The sequence below is a fragment of the Athene cunicularia genome, assembly GCF_003259725.1.
Source record: "Athene cunicularia isolate RWA chromosome 8 unlocalized genomic scaffold, athCun1 chr8_part1, whole genome shotgun sequence".
NCBI lineage: Eukaryota > Metazoa > Chordata > Aves > Strigiformes > Strigidae > Athene > Athene cunicularia.
The window spans coordinates 18,344,636-18,367,510 of record NW_020799109.1 but is presented as its reverse complement, the minus strand read 5'-3'; the positions used below and the strand labels follow the sequence as shown (position 1 = coordinate 18,367,510).

The 22,875-nt window shown below is 39.9% G+C and overlaps 1 protein-coding gene across 2 annotated transcripts in view; it reads left to right on the top strand.

Annotated features, from left to right (window-relative positions):
- TGFBR3 (transforming growth factor beta receptor 3) overlaps nt 1-22,875 on the top strand; it is a 127,469-nt gene that overhangs the window by 52,419 nt on the left and 52,175 nt on the right. For both annotated transcript variants that reach the window (XM_026854089.1, XM_026854088.1), the window contains exon 3: nt 5,825-6,009. In XM_026854089.1, coding sequence (XP_026709890.1) covers nt 5,825-6,009 — 185 coding nt within the window. The remainder of the gene's footprint in view (nt 1-5,824; nt 6,010-22,875) is intronic.

Below are 22,875 nucleotides of genomic sequence, written 5' to 3'. Positions count from 1 at the left end.
CTCAATGCCACTGTGTCTCATCACAAAGCAGCTGTGATATTTCCTACCATCTAATCTTGTCTTTTCCATCTCTCAGGCCTTAGGGCTGCTTGCCAGCATTGACTGATCCTGAGCAGGGATGTCTTACTCAAGTGCTTATTTAGGAGTGTGAAGCTGTTTTTTCAAGGCTATCAGTAGTAAAAGCTGCTCTTTTTATTAATGATAGAGGCTGTCCATTATCCTCTACACCATTTGAATCACCAGGAATTTGGCTTCCCAGGTAGTCTTCCGTGCAGGGGTATGCAGGAAGGAATTCAGTAGTTGTTGGTACAGACAACCATACTAAATATGTAGTAATGACTTATATTTTCTTTGAGTGACAGACATCGCTTCTCCCTGTAGACTCTTACTGCCTCAATCCTTGGGTATAAAGTTTTGGTATAAATGCTTCCCTTATTGAGAAACCCTTTATGAGAATGTTGTGTAGGTGGCAACAATTACTCCACATGGAACAGTGGCCCTTTGCCCATGCACTTGTATCTTTAGAAATGAATGATGATGCACTTGTATCTTTAGAAATGAATGATGAAGGTTATAGGAAGAAGTTATTACTAAGTCTGCTCAAGTGTTCTGCAGTGAATGTTAAGCTTTTCAATTCAAGAGAAAATGGCTTCCCCTCCTCACGTTTTTACAGAACCCTGTTGTCATTCAAAATTAGGTTTGAGGATCATGTCTCTTTTCTTCTTTCTTGTTCCAGTCATCATTGTCACTAGCTGAGGTGAAAAAAACCCCAACCAAACGAACAACAACAACAAAAAAAAACCAAACCACCTTATATTAACTTTCTTCAAAAGAATTTTTGTGAAAATCTGTCATCTGGGCATACTGTAATCTCTGCTTGGATAGTTAGCCTCCTCTAAGACTTGCTTTTTCAGCTTATAAAGTGATGAATTCTAGCAGAATCTGCAGTAATTTATATTATTTTGTACCTGACAGCACAGATATCCCTGGTGTTCATCAAGTTGTCTTTATGTATAATGATTAGATTTGTGTCATTCCCTCATTGAGAAAACAATTAGAATAAATCTGTCCTCCTTCTAAGGAGTGTTATATCCCGTTGGTGTGGCTTGTATCCTCTGGCATAGTGTATAGGAACCATGCTAATGTGCTGTGGAGCCTTCAGCACAGATTCACACATTTTGCAGGAGCTGATCACACTTTTCAGCTGACAACACTTTAGAAATCTCCATGGAAATACAACAGAGAGTATATTAGCCTTTACTATTTGAATAAAATCCATCACAGTTATGAGTTGGTCTTGGGTTGTCGTATTATCCCCTTTAGTGTCTTGCTCTCATTTTTGCTACTTTCTTACAGCAAAGCACATGTTTCTCGTTAGCAGCATGGATGATATGGGAAACAAGAATGCTAAAATTGTATTGAATGTGTTACAGATGTTAGTATCAAACAAGGTTGGGTCTGCATTAAAACTTCCTTTAAAATATTCTTACTAATTGGAAGTGGAAAATAATTCAATGCTAAATGCTTCTCTAAAATTCTAAATTCACTAAACATTTGCCATTTTAAAACACATATATAATAAGTGGTTCTTATAAAACTGCCTGACCTGCTTTCCATCTTCAAAAGGCTTTGCAGGCATTAAGCAACTAAAATTTGATTGTGGTAAGAGCCAGGATTCGCTAACAAGGTTAAATGGATACATGCTCCAAAGTTAAACAAAAGCCAAATGACGGCTGTACATGCACACTTACATTCTCAGCAGAGAAGGGACTAAAGGCTTGTAACTGCATTGGGATGTATAAACTGGAAGATACTTTTGATCTTTGTCAAGATCATCAAGGGGATGAGAAGCAAGACAGTATCTGTATGTGCTTGAAGCTGTTGAGGCAATCTTGATGAGTTAATTGTATGAAGTGGCCCTTAAGCAGTGATGATAGTGAATTTTGGGAGGATGTTGGTGTCGCTGATGCAGGTGAGGTCAGCAGGAGCAGGGTGGGAGCTGGAGTGGGAAGCTTAGACCTGATCCTGGTGTTGTGCAGGGCAGAGAAGCAGAACAGCAAAGCTCAGGCAGGATGAGGCTGCAGTTTTGTGTTGGCTTTCAAATAGAAGCAGGTGGTGTGGAAGTGATAAACAATCAGATTAGTAGTGTCATAGAAATGGCTTTCTGTTTGTTTTTTCAGAGTGGTAAATATGCATTTTGTAGGATTTAAACTACCTAAGGGAAGTAACTAGCTTTCCAGAGGAGAGTGGCAGGAAGGAAGGAAGATAAGCAGAAGGGGTCTGTCACGGAGCCAAGAAGAGCAAGAGCCCCTGTCTTGAAAAGAGGAGAGCTCTTGCTCTCCCACTGGAGTGACAGTGTCTCCGTGGCACCTACCTGTCTTTGACTGGGACAGATCTGCAGGTGCACTAAGAAGTGCTGGAAAGAAATGTTGTTAATGTTTAGCAAATAGCTCAGACAGCGCTTAGGTGTGTGCAGTGTAAGAATAGACCAACATACAGCATAAATTAAGAGAAGGTGACAGAAAGAACTGTCTTGTGCCATGTATAGGCTGAGCATCACTGGACTTTGTGATCTAGAAAAAAGTTTTCCTTTTGCTTGGTACTACCTCCAGGTATGCAAGCACATGCTGGGCATGGCACTACATCCACTTTAGTGGCTAGGCAAACAGTTGAATTTGTGTGCATGAAGACTGCTGTTTGGTACTGCCAGCATGTTTAAGAGAGACAGTGTTCGTAAGAGTCTTGTTCCTAGGAAGGGTAGTATGGGCCTGGGACATAGCTACACAGGTACCTGTGCGGAACCTGTCAAAAATGCAGCATCTGAAGTAACCCCTCTTTTGTTTACCCCACCATCATTCTGTGTATGTGGACAGTCTTGCAGCACAAAGTGGTCTGAAAGCAGTAGAGCCAGCCTCCAGTAGATACTTGAAAGTTTGGTTAAAATTTCGAGGTCTGTATCTTGGTCACTCATGAGGCTGGTCTGAAAGCAACTCTAACCAAAGGCAGTAACTCCCCAGAAAGTTGGTTTCTTATATTAAATAGTTTAGAGCAACTCTGTACATCCCTTCCTACAAAACAGAGCTGACAGAAGTGGTGTGCCCCAGGTTGGTGGGGCACAAGCCAACACGTGTCCAGACACCATGCAGCTGTACTGGTGTAAGAGTGGGCCTGCACCAGTAAGCCCGGCTTAAGAAGCCTTGCTTAAGACTGGTACAGCCACAAGGGTTCACTGCCAGCAGGGTGATGGAGTTTCCGCAGGAAATCTGGCCCATGTCCAGCCGGGACAGAGCGCAGACAGAGTGGGCATGCCTCAGTCTGCCCTTCACCGTACAGATAAACTCAGCTGCACACAGTTATCCAGGATGTCAAATTCTGATCCCTCTGGGAGTATTTCCATCTTGCATGCCGACCAGAATAGAGGGCATTGAAAGAAGGGCCATCTTAATGAGCACTTGAGGTTCTGGCGAGGGAGGCAGTTACAGATGGCCTGAATGCATCAGTCCCGATCTTGATGTGGATGAGTACTTGTAGGAAGTGAGGGGAAAAGCTAGATGTCTTCCCATCTAACGTGGCAAATGTGTACAGAATAAAGACCAGATGAAGGCTGAAGGGGAGGATTGGTAGATGTACTGCATGGAAATAGGTGTTCACAAGGGAATCCATCTCCTGAGAGGAAGGTATTAGCTCTCTCTCCTGAACATTTGCTAAGGAAAGCACACATTTTTGTCAGCAACTCCATTTCTGTCTCGTTCAAAGTCTTGCACCTTGTTCGTCATGTGTGTTATGATAGAAGCATCTTAACAAATGTCAACTCCATTCTAGTCTGAGAGAAACAATTCAGTGAACAAGTACTCCTTGGCTCTCAATTTGTTCCCCAGCCCAAGAAATGCTTGTGGAGTTTAGAAATGCTTTTAATGCAGGTTGTGTAACAGTCTGCTGCAGGACTTACACATCAGTGGCTGGGCTAACTGATTAGTAGGTTCTCCGATCTGCCCTTGTACATTAGGAAAATAAGGTCTCTCTCCTGGTTGTGGTGGTGTTACAAATTCTAAGGGTTTTTTTTGTTTTGTTTTGGTTTTGGTTTTTTTCTTTGTTTTATTTTTGTTTGTTTGTTTGTTTTTTTAACTGAGTAGCACTGTTTGGACTGGTTCTATTTTGTGTGCGTATTCCTAAAAAGGAATTAAAAAAACTCAGATAAACCTCAAATCCTCTATGCTGGTGGTCAGTGCTGCTACCAAGCTCCTCATATAGAGAGTAGTTTATCTTCTGTAGTTTAGCTCCTCATATAGAGAGTTGTTTATCTTCTGTACCCCAAGCACAGGCATGCGTAATTTATGCCTTGAGCATTGCCTTTAACAAGTATGCCTGTTCTGTGGGAGCTGGCAGGATATATGTACTATGCACCGGTGGGTTTCAGGAACGGCCCCTTTGGCAGGACAAGGCACGCACAGCCAGAGGCACTGCGGAAATCTCTCTGAAATCTCTCTGTGCTCAGGGGCTTTGCTTTTTTTGGATAAAGTCTGTTTTAAGATGGACACTCTGACTTCTAAATGGCCAGCTGCTAACTGTATCTTGAGTGAACTGGTTTTTTAACCAGCAAGGTGTAGCTCAGTGCTAATATAATTAAACATATGTGTATACCAAAGTCAAATGATCTCTAGTGCTACAATAACTAGATGAGGACATCACAAAACCAGACAGAGCTCTGCAATTTGATCCGTTGAGGATTTTCTTTCATTATGATTTTTTTTTTTTTGAAAGAAGCATTTTACTTCAGTTGCAGATGTATGCTATCTGGAAAAGATAAATCATGCTTGTAGCTTATATCTCTCTTTCATGCCTTATAGCCTCTGAACTGACTGGTTCATGTGAGTCTAATTCTTATCTGAGTGACTTTGGTGCAAATTAGGGGTTAAGTCAATTACGTTCTCCTGTGACCTGAATCAAAAACATACTGTATCTGTTACTGTCAGGGGTTGGTTTGAGCCATTTTGGAAAAGCAGAGCTGCTTTTCGTAAATATTTATCTTGCTTTAGTTTCCTGAGATATAGTTTAAATGTAAACTGCTCTGTATGTTTTAGCTTTTGTGCTATCTTGCTATATCACATCACACTGTCTCACGTACTCTATAAGAGTATGGCACTACATCATGCTGTGGTGATTATTTGAAAGGGCGTACACTCTGTTTTGGACTAGATATCTGTTATCAGTGTAGATAATTGCTTTCAGACACAAAATAGACTCAGTAAACAAACATTTCATTTTATCATGTGACAGATGCCTGCTGTTTTGTACAGTGTATTTGAACAACGTTCACTATAAATCATCACCGATTCAAAAGCAACAAATCCAACTCGCCCAAATCCTTCCTTATGTAATTACCTTTATACTAGAGATTAACTTTTTATTGTTATATATACATGATTACATTTTTCAATGTTTAGAGATAACAATGTTTGACATAAGCAAATAATCTATGATGAACCAATTCCTCCTACCACTATCATTGCTTTGTTTTTATTCCTCTGGGGATTTTTTTTTTCTCTTTTATCCTTGGTTTCCTCCATGGTATACACAAGACTACCTTCAGTTTTGGAGTTCATACTTTAAATTTAGACTTTCAGAGAAAAATGAGTTAGCATATTCAGGACAACTTAAAAGAAAAGTGGAATTAAATGTCTTAATTTTGTAGATAATGAACGTGAAGCCTCTGCTTGTGTTCCTATGGGTTTTGTGGCCAAAAGGATGATCATAATTTGACAGGTATCATCTATGTATTGTTTTTTTTTCTCCAAATGATGTGCATCTGTGTTTTCCATTGCAGGTCCTGTGCCTAGGAGTGAATGTGTCTTATCACCTGTTAACAATTCACACCCAGTCCATGCCTTACTGGAGAGTTTTACAGTTTTATCTGGCTGTGCGAGTCGAGGCACAACAGGCCTGCCGCAAGAGGTGCACGTCCTCAATCTCAGAAATCCAGAGGAGAGTCTTGGCCATCATGAAAGAGAGGTAAAGGGGAAATTACTTTTTGTCCAGATCCCTGGCTACAAGTGTGTCTGCAAATGGAATTGCTCTACATTAATTTGCTGAATAAAGTTATTTCTGAATTGTGATCAGAAATACTACAAAGAAGCAGGCACTACTTGCATGGATACCATCCACCTTTTTGTGTCATAGGAGTAAATTGCTTTCATACTCAGCCACTCTCTCCATCACCTTTCACAACCACAAAGTATACTTAAAAAAGGTGGCAGGGTGGGCAAAGGAAATAAGAAACAGATTTAGATCTGCAAGAGGCCTTTACAGAATTGGCTGTCTTCAAAAGCAGATCGTTTACCTAAATGTGTTGTAAATTAACATGAATACCTTTGGATCCCTGCCATGACCACTATAAACAAATATGTAAGTTCAGATTCTTCTATCCCTGTAATAGTCCTTAATGCTTCACTGAGGGGGAACTGCCAGAAAGCAACTGTTGTTGACTATGGTAGTACTTAAGTACAGTCCAATTACTTATTTATGTATGTTGCACTCGGAGGGACTGGCAAGAACTTTAGCTGCTCTGAAAGCAACAGCACAAGAAGAACTTTTTTGATGTTAAGTTGTGCAGTACTGTTGTTTACTCTTAAAACACATCAAAACAGAGTGCCAAAGTGAAAACATTGTATGCCATAACAGCCAGGCTTCTTAGTTCATGTTCTTACAGTATTACACACACTAATCCTTAGTACTGCTGCATCCTGCAAGAGCAACGTGAGTGTACACAATGAGCAGAACTTATAATGAGAGAACAAAGACAATGATCTAGTAGGCAGAAGCTTAGAAAAAGCGGGTCTATATCTGTGCTGAAAGAACTTTTAAGTGGAGTCTTTTATTGTGATTTAAATAAAGGCAGATACTCTTGGCCATAATCAAAGTCTTTCCACTGACTTCAATAGCAGCCTTGTTGGGTTTGTGGTGTATTCAGCTCAATGTGTATTGTATGCATCCATGAAAGTTAAGCTGTTGTGTTCACTTTCAGTATATACAGTCTGAAATGTCTGGTGTATTATGAAAAAGTTAACTAATTTTTTCAGTAGGCACCTCATTGGTTTCCCTTAATCAAAAATGTCAGGTGGTCTTCAGTTCAACTGTCATATAATGAATAGAAAAATTACATCTTTTTTTTTGTAGGGCTGGGAATGAGGAACAGAGATTTTTATATTTTGTATGGTTTGTTTTTTTGTTTTTAAAAGCCTTTCTTAGTTTGCCAGACACTGGATTATCAGCCTGATGAGTGCACTGTGAATGCCTAAAGTAAGTGTAGGTATAACCAGTTATCTGAGAATGAAAACTAAATTGTAGTTGGAATCTCTCTCTTTTAGAGAATCATCTTACATGATTCTGCTATATATTTGTTAGTGCCTCTCTCATCACACAGGAACCTTTAAATCCATTGGCAAGTCAGCAAGTCATAGACAATTGTGGTATGAGGGATATATGTCACAAGGTAATCACAAATTTTGTTCAAAACAGGAAAAAGAGTGCTCTTGCTGTGGGGACATGGTATAGTGGCAACTTGTAACTTCTTAGTTATTAAAGGGTGCCTGGGGATGGGATGAAGCAGGCTACAGCTGGATCTTATACCTCCGGAGAGACCTGAATTAATCAACTGCAAAGCACACATTTGCATAAAACTAAACTTCCCTCTGGTTTGATGCTCCTAGCACTACTTGCATAACAGGGCTGTTTCTGCAGTTGTGTGTACACGCTACATGAGCTAGAGTCACGCATGCTTAAGGTTGCAGGCTGTGCCACAACTAATTGTCTTGACAGAACGATAGAAGATTTAAATATCTGGCTTTGGATAAAAATAGTTGCTGTCTAGCAGAAAGAGGTTGCTTATGCCTCTAACGCACTTACAGTAAGAAAGCAGTTTGCCCCAAGCTGTCTTCTGTGTATGTCTGTGGTATACCAAAGTGCAGGGCACAGAATATATTTCACAATTTGTAGCCCTTAGCCTCCTTCTCCCATCTCCCAACCAGTTTCCAGTCACAGCTCTTGGAGATGGCTTCTCTAAAAATGCACAGGAAGCTGGAGCAAGGTTTGCTGGCGACAGTGCTGAGCAAAAGAGTGTAAACAACTTGGAAAGACTGGATTTTACTTATAGGATCAGACTTAGAAAACAAAGCAGGGCAAATGTTATCTTTTCCATTATTGTAAAAATCAACTCCAAGTGGCCTTTTGTCTTAAAATAAAATGTACCCATCACCTCAAGTTACATTACTTTGATTTACCAGCTGAGGTATTTCCTGTTGCCTGCAAATGCTGATAGCAAAGGTAGAGATTTGTTTGTCATGCAGTATTTCTAGTATACTCCAGAATAAAAACAGTATTTTTGTTCAACAGTGTGTGACTTAGATTCAGCAGCATTGCAAGCATATTTAAAATAAATCACACATTCATTTAGAGGTTGGCTGAAGTTCTGATAACATGGAATGCAAGATCTGAAAATCTTTAAAATGAAGGCTTGCTGTGGGGGAGGAGGTCGGCGTTTGTTTTGTTTTTAACCTGCCCTGTGCTAGATGCTGCTAAATTACACATTCCTTACTTGCTGGGAGGAGTGTAAACTTCCCCTAGCAAATTCCTTGGAGGGCTCATGCATTAAACATACTTGTGCAGATACCCAGGTTCTCATAAATATGCAACAAACATGTATGCATTAATTTAACTAACTTTGGCACTTGTGTAGAATATACAGACAACAAGGTTCGCAAATTTAAACATAGGAAGGTGGCTGATGTGGGGGGAGGGCATGACAGGGCATGTGTTCCTCCTGTAACACACGCAGGCTTTTCTGTAAAGACTAGTAAGGTTTGGGTGCTTCTTCCCTGTAAACTAACAAAAAAAAAAAAAAAAAAAAAAAAAAAAAAAAAAAATGGAATGTATGGGATTATGTATTCTGAACAAATTTCCCAAAACTAAACCAGTAATTTAGCACTTTCATGTTAAGGCTGAAATCTGGTAAGTATAAGGTCACATGAAATGCTGTAATCATATCTGTGATCTTCAAGGAATTTGTGTTTTACTTCATTAATCTCTGTTGGGGTGACATCTCATTTGAGACTGTGAAGACACTTTCTTCAAGTAAGAACCCCAAAGTTCCGATATTTTTCAAGTATTTCTTAGAAATGTGTTTTATCACAATTCATATTGGCCATGCTTTATCATAGGAAATAGAATACGGGTGCATGTAATAGCCACAAGTGTTTATATTGAACTTGGCATGAAAAATGCAAGCCTCTTTTGTTTGTTTTATTTGATCAAATATTTCAGGGGAAGTGAGTGCATGTGTGCATTTCTGTACTGATCCAGGTCTCAGCTGAAAGCCAGGAACTACCGAACTCTTACAATAACTTTCTCTTCAGCTCTGGGTATCTTCACTGCTTCAGTTTCCCAGTTTTTAGAAAGGAAACCGTTGCTTTCTTATGGAGCTGCTTGTTCTTGCTAATGAGAAAGAATTGTTTGTAGAGGCACTTTGAAACTCTAGAGATTTGCACCAGAAAAATGTGTATAGAAAAATGTAAAAAATACTTTAAGATGAAAGTCACTCCTTGCATAGGTCAAGTCCTAAATTAATGGAGGATTCTCTTATTATACCTGTCAGTTGAATTTCCCTGAGCTGCTTCAGGCATGCTGCCACAACTGAAATAGCTAAATGGAGAGCAGGGGCATATAAAATTAATCTCATGTGAATACTTCAGATTGAACACATATGAATACGTGGAATCAGAGTTCCTGGCAATGGATTCACTATTGTTTTTGCTGACATCCTCATCATCAGTAGCTTTAAGATGTTATGCCCAATACAGATGTTTAACATGCGTTATATGAAAAGAAGTCAGGAAAACAAAGAACTCCTCTTTATTTTTATAATTTTGAGTAATGCCACTGAGGTTATAATAATTTGACAGACTTTTTCCTGACTGTTTAATCAGTGTTACTTGGCAACAATTTCATAATTAAAAATACTTTCCTTTGAGAGCAAATCTGATATTAAAATGCCTGTTAGTTCTTGTGGAGCAGGCTAATTATAATAGCCAGGTACTTGCTAATGATGTATCAGGTTCCTGAGTCAACCCACTTTTATAATATTGCCCATCATTTTGTGACTTTTAAGTCCAATATTTAAATCCTTTCTGAAGAGATCTTCTAAGCAGTAAAAATTGGACAGGAAACGACTCTGGAACAGTCACCTGGTAATGTATATCTACATTCTGACCTTTGCAGTGCATCCTGAATTCAGGATAATTCTGTTTCACAATGCTTTTGTTTTTTAGGACTATGAAGATCTGGACAGTGAGGGTGATGAAAACCTCGTTCATTTTGCCTGTTTATCTATATATTTATGGTATTTCCCAGTGTGTTCATTTTAACACAGAAGCTTAACACCACAACAGCCTTATCCAAGGCTATGTCAGGGAAAAATGTTTTGTTTCACGCTCTTACATCCAGAGATCTCGGGACAGCCTTGAGATTCAGCTGTGATAAAGGGGCCGCTTTCTGGTCGTGGTTTAAACATGCTCACCTGCTGCACCAGAGCCATGGTTGGGAGGACCTGGAGGTCTTGTGCTGACAGCAGGCAGAAAGGGAATTCAAGGCTTGTTATTTGATGTCTGGAGTTAGTGAGGGTTTTGTTACCTAGTCATTTGTTTTATTCCGGTTAGTTTATTTCTTCTTCTAAAAGTACATTTGTAAATACAAGTTTCCATTTATTACCAATCAAATGTCCACTTATAATGTCCACTTATGCTGTTTTCTGAGACTTCAGGTTCTCACATATCTCACATAGAGTAAAAATAAGGTCAGCTTCTTTTTCTGCTGTGGCTTTTTAGTGCTGAGCACTTGGTGTCAGCTTGATTAGCGGCACTAAAACTGACAGGACAGGCTAGTTTGACTTAAATTTTTGAAGCACCCTGCAGTTTGGGCTTAATAATCCATATTAAAATAATTAGATCATTATCCTATGCAGTCCTAAACTTACACCAAAATAAGAAGCTCAAGAATAAAGTGTATTACTTCTATGAGATTAAACTTCTGAGTGAGATCACACATTTCACTAACATTAATATTGGATCTGCGCACGGCCGAATTACTTGGCTGTACAAATTTGATGTTTCTGGTGAGCTGACCAGGATATGTGGTGCAGAGTTAGTCTGGGAAATGAAGGACATGTTGCTTGGTTTGCCAGGCTGCATTGCATCTGCCCTCTGCTCATTTACTGTGGTACAGTGGTAAGCCTGTGCTGTTGCATGTGGGTATGTTTGGTAGTTCTGGTAGGCCAAAGGCCTTTGTTTTTAAGAAAAATAGTTGCTGCCATAGAAGCTTTCAAAGATAAAACAAAGCACTGTGCTTGTGTTTCTACCAAGGTACAGACTGGATCTGAACACTGCAAGGGTATTTTGCAGTTCTTGCCTCTTCACTTTCTGACCATCTTTGCTTGGCAGCAGTAATGGATATCTAACTAAAGCAGCAGACTTACAAGTGGCAATGCAAGTATATGCGAGGTTTTTGAACCAGGAGTGGCATGACCTACCTGTAGTGAGATGGCTTGAGAGAAGGGTGGTGCAGATGGCTATGTTGCTGCCCAGCCTGTCTGGGGATGAAGGAGAGAAGATGGGAATAGTGGAGATGCTTAGTCTTTCTGGGGATGGAGAAGTCTGAGGTGAGATTTCAGATGAGAGGACTGGTAACTTGGTGGCAAAGGATCTTGTTCCAAATGTGAGATGGTAAACCCTAAAAAGAAAACTACAATGTGGGAGAGGTTTGTCGAGAGTCTCGTCTGATCTCATCTGGCTTCATGAGTCAATCAACAAGAGAGACTGTCTTTCAGGAAAGATTGTCATTTGGAGTCTGATACAAGTTGTATAGCCAACCAGTTCAGTACTGGGAGTTGACAGACTCCAGGGTAGTTTGGGAAGCGACTTTTGCCTTTTGGCAAGTTCTTGCCCCTTGCTTCCTGTGCTTGGCTTTGCAGTTTTGCTGCCACACATATGCTACACTTTGCTCACACTGGCTTCCCCGGCTGTCAGAGTTTCAGTGGGGCTGTAGATCTGTCCTGGTCTTACGTTACCAAGAAGTGGTATTTGTTTTTGTACAGCATGTTTTTGTGGGCCACTGTGAACATTTTAAGATAGCGTCTCTGGGTCTGGGTGGGTGCATAATATTCAAGTTTTCCACAAAGCTTGGCTGGCTTTGACCTTGTATATGCATGCCAGGTCTGCTGTTACGCTGATCCCATCAGGATCAAGTTGATCACTTTCACTCTGTTACTTCTTGTTTCTTGATGATCTGTGATTCACAAAGTCCTGCAGAGGCAATGTTATCAGTCCAATGAGGATCTGCAGTGGAAAACGAGTTTGGCCACCTGCAAACCCTCTGTCAAGGCTGAGGTTGAGTGCTGCTTTTTATTACAATCTTCTTTCACAATGTTTTGCATACCACTTGTAAGAGTGAGGAAAAGGGCCCACATCAGAAGATCGAGAATGGGAAGCCCAGTTAAATTACTGCTTCCACTAGTAAACTGTGCCAGTGAGGACTCTCAAGTGTGAGTGATGCTGTGGCAGACATACTCCAAGAACACCCTGTATGCGTTCCTTGGAAAGCAGGAGTCCCTCATCACATGCATCTCTTGATCCTGGCTATTTTCCAAAGCTTGTCCACAGCCTGTGGTAGCTCCACTGGCTCACCAGGGTAGTTTCAGTAACAGAGTGCTGTTACACTCTTTCCCCACAGCCTTGCCTAAGAGCCCTTTCTGGGCTGCCAGAGTACAGGACTGAATCAGAAGAGAAGCACCTGATAGACCTTATGAAGCCTTAAAGATACTGGCAGTGTGCTTCACAGAAACTGTAATTGTTCAGTGTCTTTCTTGGATGAAGACATGTTTACTCAAAGCTGCAACTCCCATGCAGTTAATACACTGACACTGATGTCTTAATTGCTTCAGTTGATAGACTCTGTATTGTTGTGTCTTTAAAAACAAAGAAACCAACAGCCACCCCAGCTTCCATTTCTTAAAAAGCCCTCACAGCCCTCTTCCCCCCGTTCTCTTTGTTAGCACTTTGAAGCATCTGTGCTTGCATAAAATCCAGCCTTTTTTAATGTGGCTTTTTCATCTTGTTTGCTCTGGATTGCAGTCCTTGTGGGTTGTTTTTAGCCAGCTCAGGATTTGCTGGTCATTAGATCTGGCAATCGTTTCAAGTTCTGCCCACCAGAACTGCCAGAGGAAGTGATGTGTTGGCCAGAGGAGCCTGTTTGTGCAGAGCCTGCTGTCCTGCATGAGCATGGCTTGATGGGTGTCTACCCTTAAAGAGGCAGCAGTGACTTCTCATGACTTGGAAAGTGCTGGGCAAACCCTCGGTATTTTCTGGTTTTAGAACAGGGCTGTTTGCTGTGCACTAAAAGAGACCTGCTCTTAGTTTGAAAGCGGTGTGGAATGGTGTCTGAAGCCATGCCAAAAGCCCACCACAGAAGGCTAAAGGGTTCAAAAGTAAAAATGTCAGAATGACTTTTGATTGCTCAATTTTTTTGTTTTTGTTGACTGCTATTCAAATGACCTGTTTGAAGCTGAAAATTGGACTATCTCGTTTTCCTCTGCTGTGAGTGCTCGCAGGTACTGATGTGCTGTTGCAGGACTGTAGAGAGCAATGGGGCTGCTACTGCCGTATTCACTAGATGGACTCTTCTTCCTCCCTCTGTGTTGCTTGTGTCTGTAAGCACACCGTGCACGTGCACTCACATGTTCTTTCAGGCAGATGCTTGTGTTTTGATTTTGATCATAAATTGTGATACACATTCTTGGTCTTCAGTTCCCTCCTCAAAGCTTCTATCTGACGTGCCTTGGAGTATTTCTAAATTACTGCTTTGTCTGTAGTCACTTTCCCCAAGAAAAGATAATTAAGGAAGTGATGACATTTCCAGGAGTCAGTTTATATTGCGAACTTGATGGACAGGTTCTAGTCTAGTTTGGGCTTAAATGTGTCTGTGTGTGATATTGGAGAACACTTGCCATGAGTGGTCATGTTTATGTTGTTCTCTGGAGTGTCTGTTTGAACCAAAAGCTGTAATTAATGAAGTTGTTCTCCAACCTCCCAGAATTGGGGAAAATATCCAACATAAATTGTGTGGAACTTGCTGTGCCTGACAGCCATGCTTCTGTATCAGCTGAAAAAGTAAAACCTTGCAGTGGCAAGATATGAGAAGAGGAATAAATGTTTTATTTTTTTTTTTTTTAAATGTAGATCATGCTTTTGATAATATTTGTCATACACGTTAGTGTTTCTCTAGAAAAGCCTCTTATTTTCCCTGTGAAACATAAACAGGGTACTTCTACAGTAGTAAAACTTGTTATTTAAAGAAGAAGATGCGAAAATAGCACCACCGTGAGGTATGAACATCTGAAACTTAAATTGCTTGAAAAAGTTTGAAAAAATTATAGGTAATTTTTAGATGATAGTTTCTCTTTAACAATTGCTATGGCAATTTGTAATACAGAAATATTTTTATTATGATTGGAGCTTATGCCGTATGTGATAAACATGATGGTGGCAGTAGTTAGTGTTTCTACATGAGAGGTAGTATTTGGTGATGACCCAAATCTTATCTGTGAGGGAAAAGTGTTAAAATCTGTCACTTGTCTGGAAATAACCAGCGTTCTCTAACCCTGAAAACTGATTGAAGTCTGCCTCACTCTTCTCTCATCACCCAAGGAAGCAGAGTCTTCATTTCTTCTGCATGGACATGATCTGTTAGTACACATGAATTACCTAAGGAAGTTTTGAGGCCTGTTGGGAAATGTGACTGTGACACTAGTTTTTCAGATAAGCACAGTGGCACTTGCTTTGTAGGTATCTTTTCATAACAGACCATTGGAACATGCGTTCTTTCCTCCACTAATTGGATTTCAAGTGATACTTGCAAGGAGGTAACTTGGGCACTGAGAATGCACCTGAATCTATGTGGCAAAATACTGCACAGAAGGAGTAGCCGTCTGTTCTTACACCGTTAGCTGGAAAGCAAGCCGGTATTTTCTTCCGTAAATCCATTTTCAAGCAAGAGGAGGCAAGACAGTTAGATACAGAGTGCATGGAATGGCATCATTGTGCAGGAAAATATTTGCATGACAGCCTCAGTAATGTCTTCTGGAGAATTTTGTCGGTTTTCATGGCTTTGATTCTGGAAGTATATAACAGAAGTGAGTAGTCTTACTTATATGTGTAGGCCTGATTAAATAGAAAATTTGGTTACTTAAGGGTTTGGTGGTTTTGTGGTTTTTTTTTCCTGTGTAGTCAGTATCATAAATTCATTCTTTGAAATATTCCCAAAACACTGTTTTATTTGTACAGAGAGTGAAAGTTCTGATTATTTTCTGTAGTTTAAAAATAGAAAAAATTTGGGAAGAATGAAGAACTGCACAGGGGAGTAGAGAGACAATGTATTGGTGACAGTTACTTTTAATCTTCTGAAAGCAGTTTCCTGTGTATTTAATTTCTCATACCATTTGTGAGCGTATATATTACCTACACACACTTGCACCAATTCTTACTCAGGCTGGTGGGTTACTGACAATAAAGTAAACAAAGCTGTTTCCTAAATCTGGTGCTGCTGCTTAGGTTTTCAGTTTTTTATGACTCATGCACACATGCTGTTCTTTACCCTGGCTTGGAAAGCAAGAATTTAGTTTTACATGTCCAATAAAAATGTGAACTTCACATTTTACACTTCCCTATGTGACTGTGCCTCTCTAAAAGACACCTGTAGGATGATGTTTCTTTTTTCCAGTCATCTGGATCTATGTGTGGTCTGGCTGCAAAACCTTTGAGGAGCAAATTGTTTTATATGTAGGGGCTTTCAAATGGCATAACCTTTTGTCCTGCAGTCTTTCCATCATCTGTTTCATGTTTGTTTGTAATCTTTTCTTGTGAAGCCTTGTTGTCTCAGCCTCTTCCCGTTCTCCACCTGCAGATTTTGAAAGAGTGGAAAGTAGGGTGTTCATCTGCTCAGGATTTACCCTGAGATTTGCAAATTCTGCATTTATTCTATATTCTGGTTTTGCCATGATGTTCTTATGATGCTGTGTGCTATGTTACATCTGCATGGTGTTTTGCAGTTGAGATGAACTATGAAGTTGCTGTGTCTAGCGCCAGAGCCTGGTAGAGATGAGATAGTGCTAACACAGAGTCTCTGACGCCACAGTTAGTATCATACTGAGCTATCACTAATAAGATCTGTTGAGATGCAAGATGTATCAATACCGTAATGTTACATTAATGTAGCTATGTAATTTCTGGTTGGGTGGCTAGCAGCTGTCTGACTTGCTGAAAATACAGGCAGCAGAAACTTAAGTTTTCCTGGAAAGGCTTGTGTATATTTGCTCAGAATGCCTCAAATGAGTTTAAGGAAAATTGTCCTGGCAGAAGTTTGTCATCTGTCTTTTATCTGTCACTTTAAGAAGTGTTTTGTTTGGGATAGGAGCTGCTTTTTAGTATGTACTTATATATCCTCCAACATAGTAGTGACACCACCCCTCCCTTTGTTTTTTTCAGGACATTGGGCACCGTGTTATACAACTATCTGGTAATAGTTTGGGAACAGCAAAACGGGAGTATAAAATTAAACTTACTTTGCAGCCCAGCTGATTCACCAAAAAAACCCTTAGATCTACAATACATAAGTGCAGAATAGAATATTCCAGGGAAAATGTTTCCTTTTCACATGAGTTTTCTACTCTAATTGTTAAAACTTAGTCTGATGTGATACCATTTTGTGAATAGGCCACTTAACAGCAGCAGGGGAGATGATGTACTTGTAGCATACAGGAGTGGATCCTGTGCCCTTAAACAGATTCAAAGCCAACAAGAAATTTTCCCACAAAATGTATAAAAGGAGAACTTTCCCCTTAGGGTTCATTATATGGCATGTGAACAGTATTGACATCTACTGATTTATGTATTGTGTTTTTAGGTCTTGAGTGCTGGGAAGCCTGACTGCTTTGTGGAAGGGCAGATGACACAAATGGTTTCACTTAATATTTTAAGAGTCTGAGTGTCTAGCTTGAGTCAAAGGAGGAGTGGGCAAAGTGGTTCCAGCCTTGCACTGTTTGGGCATGGGCTTTCCACTGAACAAACCATGGGGCTGGTTGCTGTGGGCAGCCTTTGCTCTGCAGGTGTCCAACACGGAGGTAGTATGTGAAGATTAGATTTGGCTGGCAGAGATGAGCAGAGGTGCTTGTGCAGAGACTGTCTGCTTTCTTTGCTGCAGTCAGAAGTTTTTGAAAAATCTTATTTTTCAGGAGAACTCGGGTTCTCCAAACTATATAATGCATGAGATAACACTGAAGACATAAAAATTGGATTGAAATATACATTCACGGGGAAAGCTGGATCTTGTATTGTTCAGCTAAACAAAGCTAAAGCAGGCAGTTTACACGTGTGTATGATCTCTACATAAAATTCATCAGTAAACTGTATGCTAATACAGTTATTACCCTTTGTATTCTGTAACAGTTGTTCTTATATAAATCCTCAAGTTTTTTCACTTTTATTATTCTCGTGCTATGAAAGTAATACAACTTTCTAGTGCAAATAGGACTTCAATAACTGTCCTGCCTATTTGCCAAGTTACTTGTATCAGGAATAGCTTTGGATTTTTTGATACCTAGGTATTTGCATAAATGATTAACATCTATCATAATGTGGTTGCATTTGGCAGCTCTAGCTTAAAATAACAACTTTGGAACACTAGAAATTAACTGTCTTTGTTTTTATCTGAAGATATATTATGTCACTGAGCTGTGGGCAGAAATGATCCAACATCTTCATGAAGTTAGAAATATTTTGTAATGTCTCTTTGTGTCAGAACTTTCTGACACTGTTGAGCTGTGGTGCTTTCTGAATGGGCACTTCAGTGACCACATTTCCAGGAAAAATTTACAGGCGTGGTTGCCTACTCTTACACTTTTGAGGAGAAAGTATTGCTGGTGCAGTAAACCCATCAGTTATGAACAAGATACAAATGACAGTGCTGCCAGGTACTGAGCAGTAACTTCAGTGCCATACAGCATGCCACTGTACTATACTGTACTCATCTTACACATGATGTATTTGATAATGTTATAGTACTAAATTTTACTTGTAATTTGTTTTTTTAGTCTTTTGTCTGGAGCAGCTGAATTATGAATCCATATGAGGAGATATAAATGTGCTGTAATTGCATCCTTTTACACAGATCCTCAGCTTGTTCATTTAATATTTAGGGCTAGAAAGGTACCAGAACTTAGACTGGAGGGAGAACTACAGATAATATTTGAATATGCTGCAAGCACTTAGGCTTTTTATCAGGCTGTTGGATAAAACTACTGTGTCAGTGGATGGGCAGGTCAGTTTTCAAGCTGGTTCTGAGGGTAAATCTTAGATCTTCGTTAAAGATGGTATGTCCATTTGAGTATGTTGCTTTGCTCTGAGCATAATAGATGCCAAATGCAGGGGTGATGCTCCATGCTCGTTGAGGGCAAAGGGAGCTTTGCATAGTTCTCCACCTGAACACATGCTTTGGGGCTGCCATTTCTCCTCTGAATCATTAATAATGCATCTCCATCTTAAAATGGCCTTCTGGGAACATCATGCATACTTCAAAATAGTTTGTTAGTGGATGCTGGCACTTATGTGTGGTGCAGGACTTGAATGTCATGATTTGTAAGCTCTTTGGCAAGGGAACTGTGTCTAGGACAGCGCACCCTGACCTTTAGCCCCTGTTGCAGGACAAACAGGAAAAAAACCCAGGAGATTTCAAACACCTTTCAGTCAAAGGTTTCTGACAGTACTTCTTAATGAAGACCATGCTGTGGGCTATAGATCATAGTTGGGTAGTCCTTAATAATTTTTCTGTTCTCTTGCCTTCTTTTTCATGGAGCCCAGTTTTCCAGTCTGGGTGATAGACCATGAAATGTTAGCAGATTGTGCAATAGTATTCTTTTTTATAAGGTAACATATGGGACCACATCAGTCTCTGGCTTCATGCCAGTAATTTCAGTGGAATTATATCGGGGTGAACGTTTCCCATGATTTTCACAATTGAGCTATAACTGCTGTTTAGTCAATCTGATTCTCTCTGCAGAGCGTGGGTGGGGAGGTCCAGGCAATGCTAATCCATTTGCAACCATGCATTTAGGATAAAATAAGCAAAGAGCTGATTTTGGAATTAGTTTCGTGTTACCTGAGCCTTGGAAATAAACTTAAGTTCTTCACACACCTGGGAGATGCTACAAGGGACTCAGACCCATTCCCTGAGGACTGAGTTGTACCTCATCCTGGCAGTAATGCAGAAAGACAAGGGCTTTCCCTCCCCATGTATGCTTCATGCATCATAGCCCCCTTCCTCTCTCCTGAAGGGGCAGGTCCCTGCCACAGCAGCATCCTTTAGCACTGGCCTGGCAGAGAGAAGAAGTCATGGTGTGTCTCTGGTAAGGGCTGCGAGGCTGGCACAGCTTTGAGTTCTGCTGGAGAAAAAAGTAACTGTGTGTGGGTATGAGTGCTTGTTTTTAGTGGTATAGCATTTTTCCTGAAAATATTTATTACTCTTTATACTGTTCTGAGATCATCTGTCTCATTGCTGGGGTGAGTTTTCAAAAAAACAGGTGCGTGCCCTCTATGAATAAATGAGTCTGCATTGGAAAACCTTCCCAGAAGGGAAGTGGTGGGGTCACGTGCTTATAGGAACTTGCTTATACAATTGTTTGATTTAAGAGTGCAAATATGTAACCCCTTGAGCAAAAGCACCTTCAAGCAGACTTACCATGTGAACATATTTTGTGTGTTTCTTGGAAAAATCAGCAAACTTGCCCTCGGAAACTGTTGGCTCCTAAAAACTGGACATTGCAATTTACTACAGCTCGCTTGATGTCAAATCTGTAACACAATATTCAATGAGCATAGCAAAAATACATCGGGGGAAAGTGGTCCATTTTGAATTTACAGTCCCTGCCTAAAGAATACACTTTTTCTTTACTTTCGTCTTCAAAAAGAAAAAAATTGGCCTGGAGATCCTTCCCAAAGCAATAGATAAACACTTTTGGAAAGCAATACAGTACTGGATCCCACCACTTGAGATAGATTCATGGATTAATTCTTGACTGAATTATTTATAGACAGTGTATCCACATTATTTTTTCAAGTGAATTTCGGTAGAAATTCTAAACCTTTTATTGTATAATGTATACTAATGATCTGTAAAGCTTAATTTCTTTGTATTAGTTGCTTTGACTAACCAGAATAATTTGTCCTATAAATATTGTATTAACAAAAAGAGTGTGAACAGTTATAGAGAGCAGTGATAGGAGTAAATTTTCAGATTTGTGTTCTAAATTTTGCCACCTTTGTACTAATTAATCTTCGCAGCGGAATAATGAGTTAAGATGTCATAAATCCATCTTTAGTGCATCCCTTGTAAATCCGAAAATGTGTTTATATGATCTGAGAGTTAAAATTAATTTTTCTCTTCTCTTTTAGAGAACAGCTGTCCTAGCCCGGGCAGTGTAATTCAATACAACACAGCATATTTTGTCCTGGTTTAGTAGCACAAATTTGTAATGGCTGTTTTGGAAAATGTGCTATGGATTTATCTAAAGGCCTTCACACTGGAATAGCTAATTCAACCTTACAAGTCCTTGGCACTTGACTTTCATCTTTTTAGAACAAAACACAGAGTCTGTGATTTGATGCCTTGCACTCAGCAAAACAAAATGGTACTTTAACAGCAGTATTTACTTTGATCATTTTTCAGCATTTGTGCCCTTGCCTTTCACGTAGTACAAATTGCTTTACCAGAGTAACGGGGCAGGAGCCCGTAGACTGTTTTTGTAGTTGGTTTCTGTGGTGATACTCAGCCTTCCATGAAACTGTGATCTCTGGGGACAGAGAAGACGCTGCAGCTGCCTTAACCTTGCTGCAGCTAGAGACCTTAAAGGAACTCTGCAGACTGTGCAGACAGCAGGGACCAGCATGGATACATGCACATATAGCTGGCTAAGTAATGCCAGCCTGTTTGATAGACATGGCACTCATGAAATAGGGTATCTTTTTAAAGTATTTTAAAAAATTTTTTACAGTTTATAACATATATTAAAAAATGTGTTCTAGCGAAAATGATAGAACTTCTTTGTGGTTCACATCCTAGTCAGAGTTATATGCTTTGTTGTTGATATCCTTTTTAAAAATGAATTTGTAAGTTTTGTTGTAAGATTTTTAGAATAGCTTTAATCTTTAATTTTTGCTTATGACCAAGTTGTCATAATCCTTGCAAGTTAGTTATGTATTATTTGGAGGAGTATGTGCCAAAGGAGGCTGAGAAGGGCAGACGTGAGTCTAGAAGGGGAGCTTGCTTTGACAAACAGCAGCTGAAGCTGAGCCTTGCTGAGAGGACCATTGCTGACACACATGTCCAGAAGGTCTGGCCTAACTATCAATTGCACAATGAAAATACTGGCTATGCAACAGCTCAGTGATCAAATGAGTCCTTTGCTGGGAGTGAGAGATGTGTTGGACCACATTGACTTATTTTCCTGTACTGCTGTAATGCTGCTGCCTGCTTGGTTAATGTGCTGTCCCTTAATATGTTTTAAAAATAACATAGGCAGAGCAATAGCAGCTGCTTCTTAAATGAATTAGGTGACCTGAAAGTGCTTTAGTCTGTTTAATGATTCTGGTTTAATTTTCTTTTGGTATTGTTTTACTAAACTGCTCATAGAGCTGTCTGAGATGAAGAAGACTTTGATTCAAATAGTATGTTGCTGAGAAATATAAAATGTGTGTATTTTATAAGCTTATTTGAACCTATAAGAATGGATGGAGAATATATCTTTTTAGATCCCTCATTTAAAGAAAAAGATGCTTATATGGGAGTTTCAGAATGAATTTTGCCACAGAGTTCAGTGAGTTCAGAATTTCATACTATGTCTTCATATCTAGCTGTACGGTGCTGAACACACGTAGCGCTGGTTTCTGATGGAGTTTCTGGGCAATGCTTCACATAAATATTTAGTAATATGGATTCTGCCAGTTAAAATACAAAAAGAAAGGGAAGATTTCTAGTTAGTTCTTCTGCTATTAATTAGAAACATTTAGTTTGGTGGTTTGAAGTAATCCAGTAGCTTTCTATTAATTTGTGGAGTATTTAGAAGGTGCTATGAACTGTCTAGACATTTGAGAAAGTACATGCCTTGAAGAGATCATAAGAGCACCACTTAGGATTCAGTCAATATATGGTTTAACTAGAGCCACAGTGGGGACACTCTAGCAGAAATGATGTTTTGGTGAGAGACATTGCTGTAAAGAGTAGGGTTGAGGATCTTCCACTGTAGTGCTGTGGATGGAGGCAGCTATACTAGAAGTTAGCAAAGGGGCAAGAAGGTGGGATCACAGATGTGACAGCAGAATTTTTAACAAGGCAGAGCTAGAGAGAGAGACAGTATCACGCTGGAGGTGCTGGTACAGCTGAAGTGTGGAACTTGTGCTTGTGTCAATGGCATAAATTCGTAACACCTTAGAGGCCCATTAAGCCTTTCAATTTCTAAAGCAGGAGTGGAAGAGGCATTTGGGTACCTCTGGTGCATAGTTGAAGTCCAGGCTCTTACTTGGACTCCACAGTTCAGACTATGCCTTCCACACAGAAATACCTGTCACCTCTCTGATGAGCTGTTTTGACCATGTCTACCTTACTCAGACTGAAATTTCTATGTGATAGCCCACTGGCTGCTGTTTTGGAACATAAAACCTGTATGTTTGGCACCTAGGTTACTGGCAAAAAGCTCTCAAATGCTAGTAACACCCCAGCAGTTTGCTT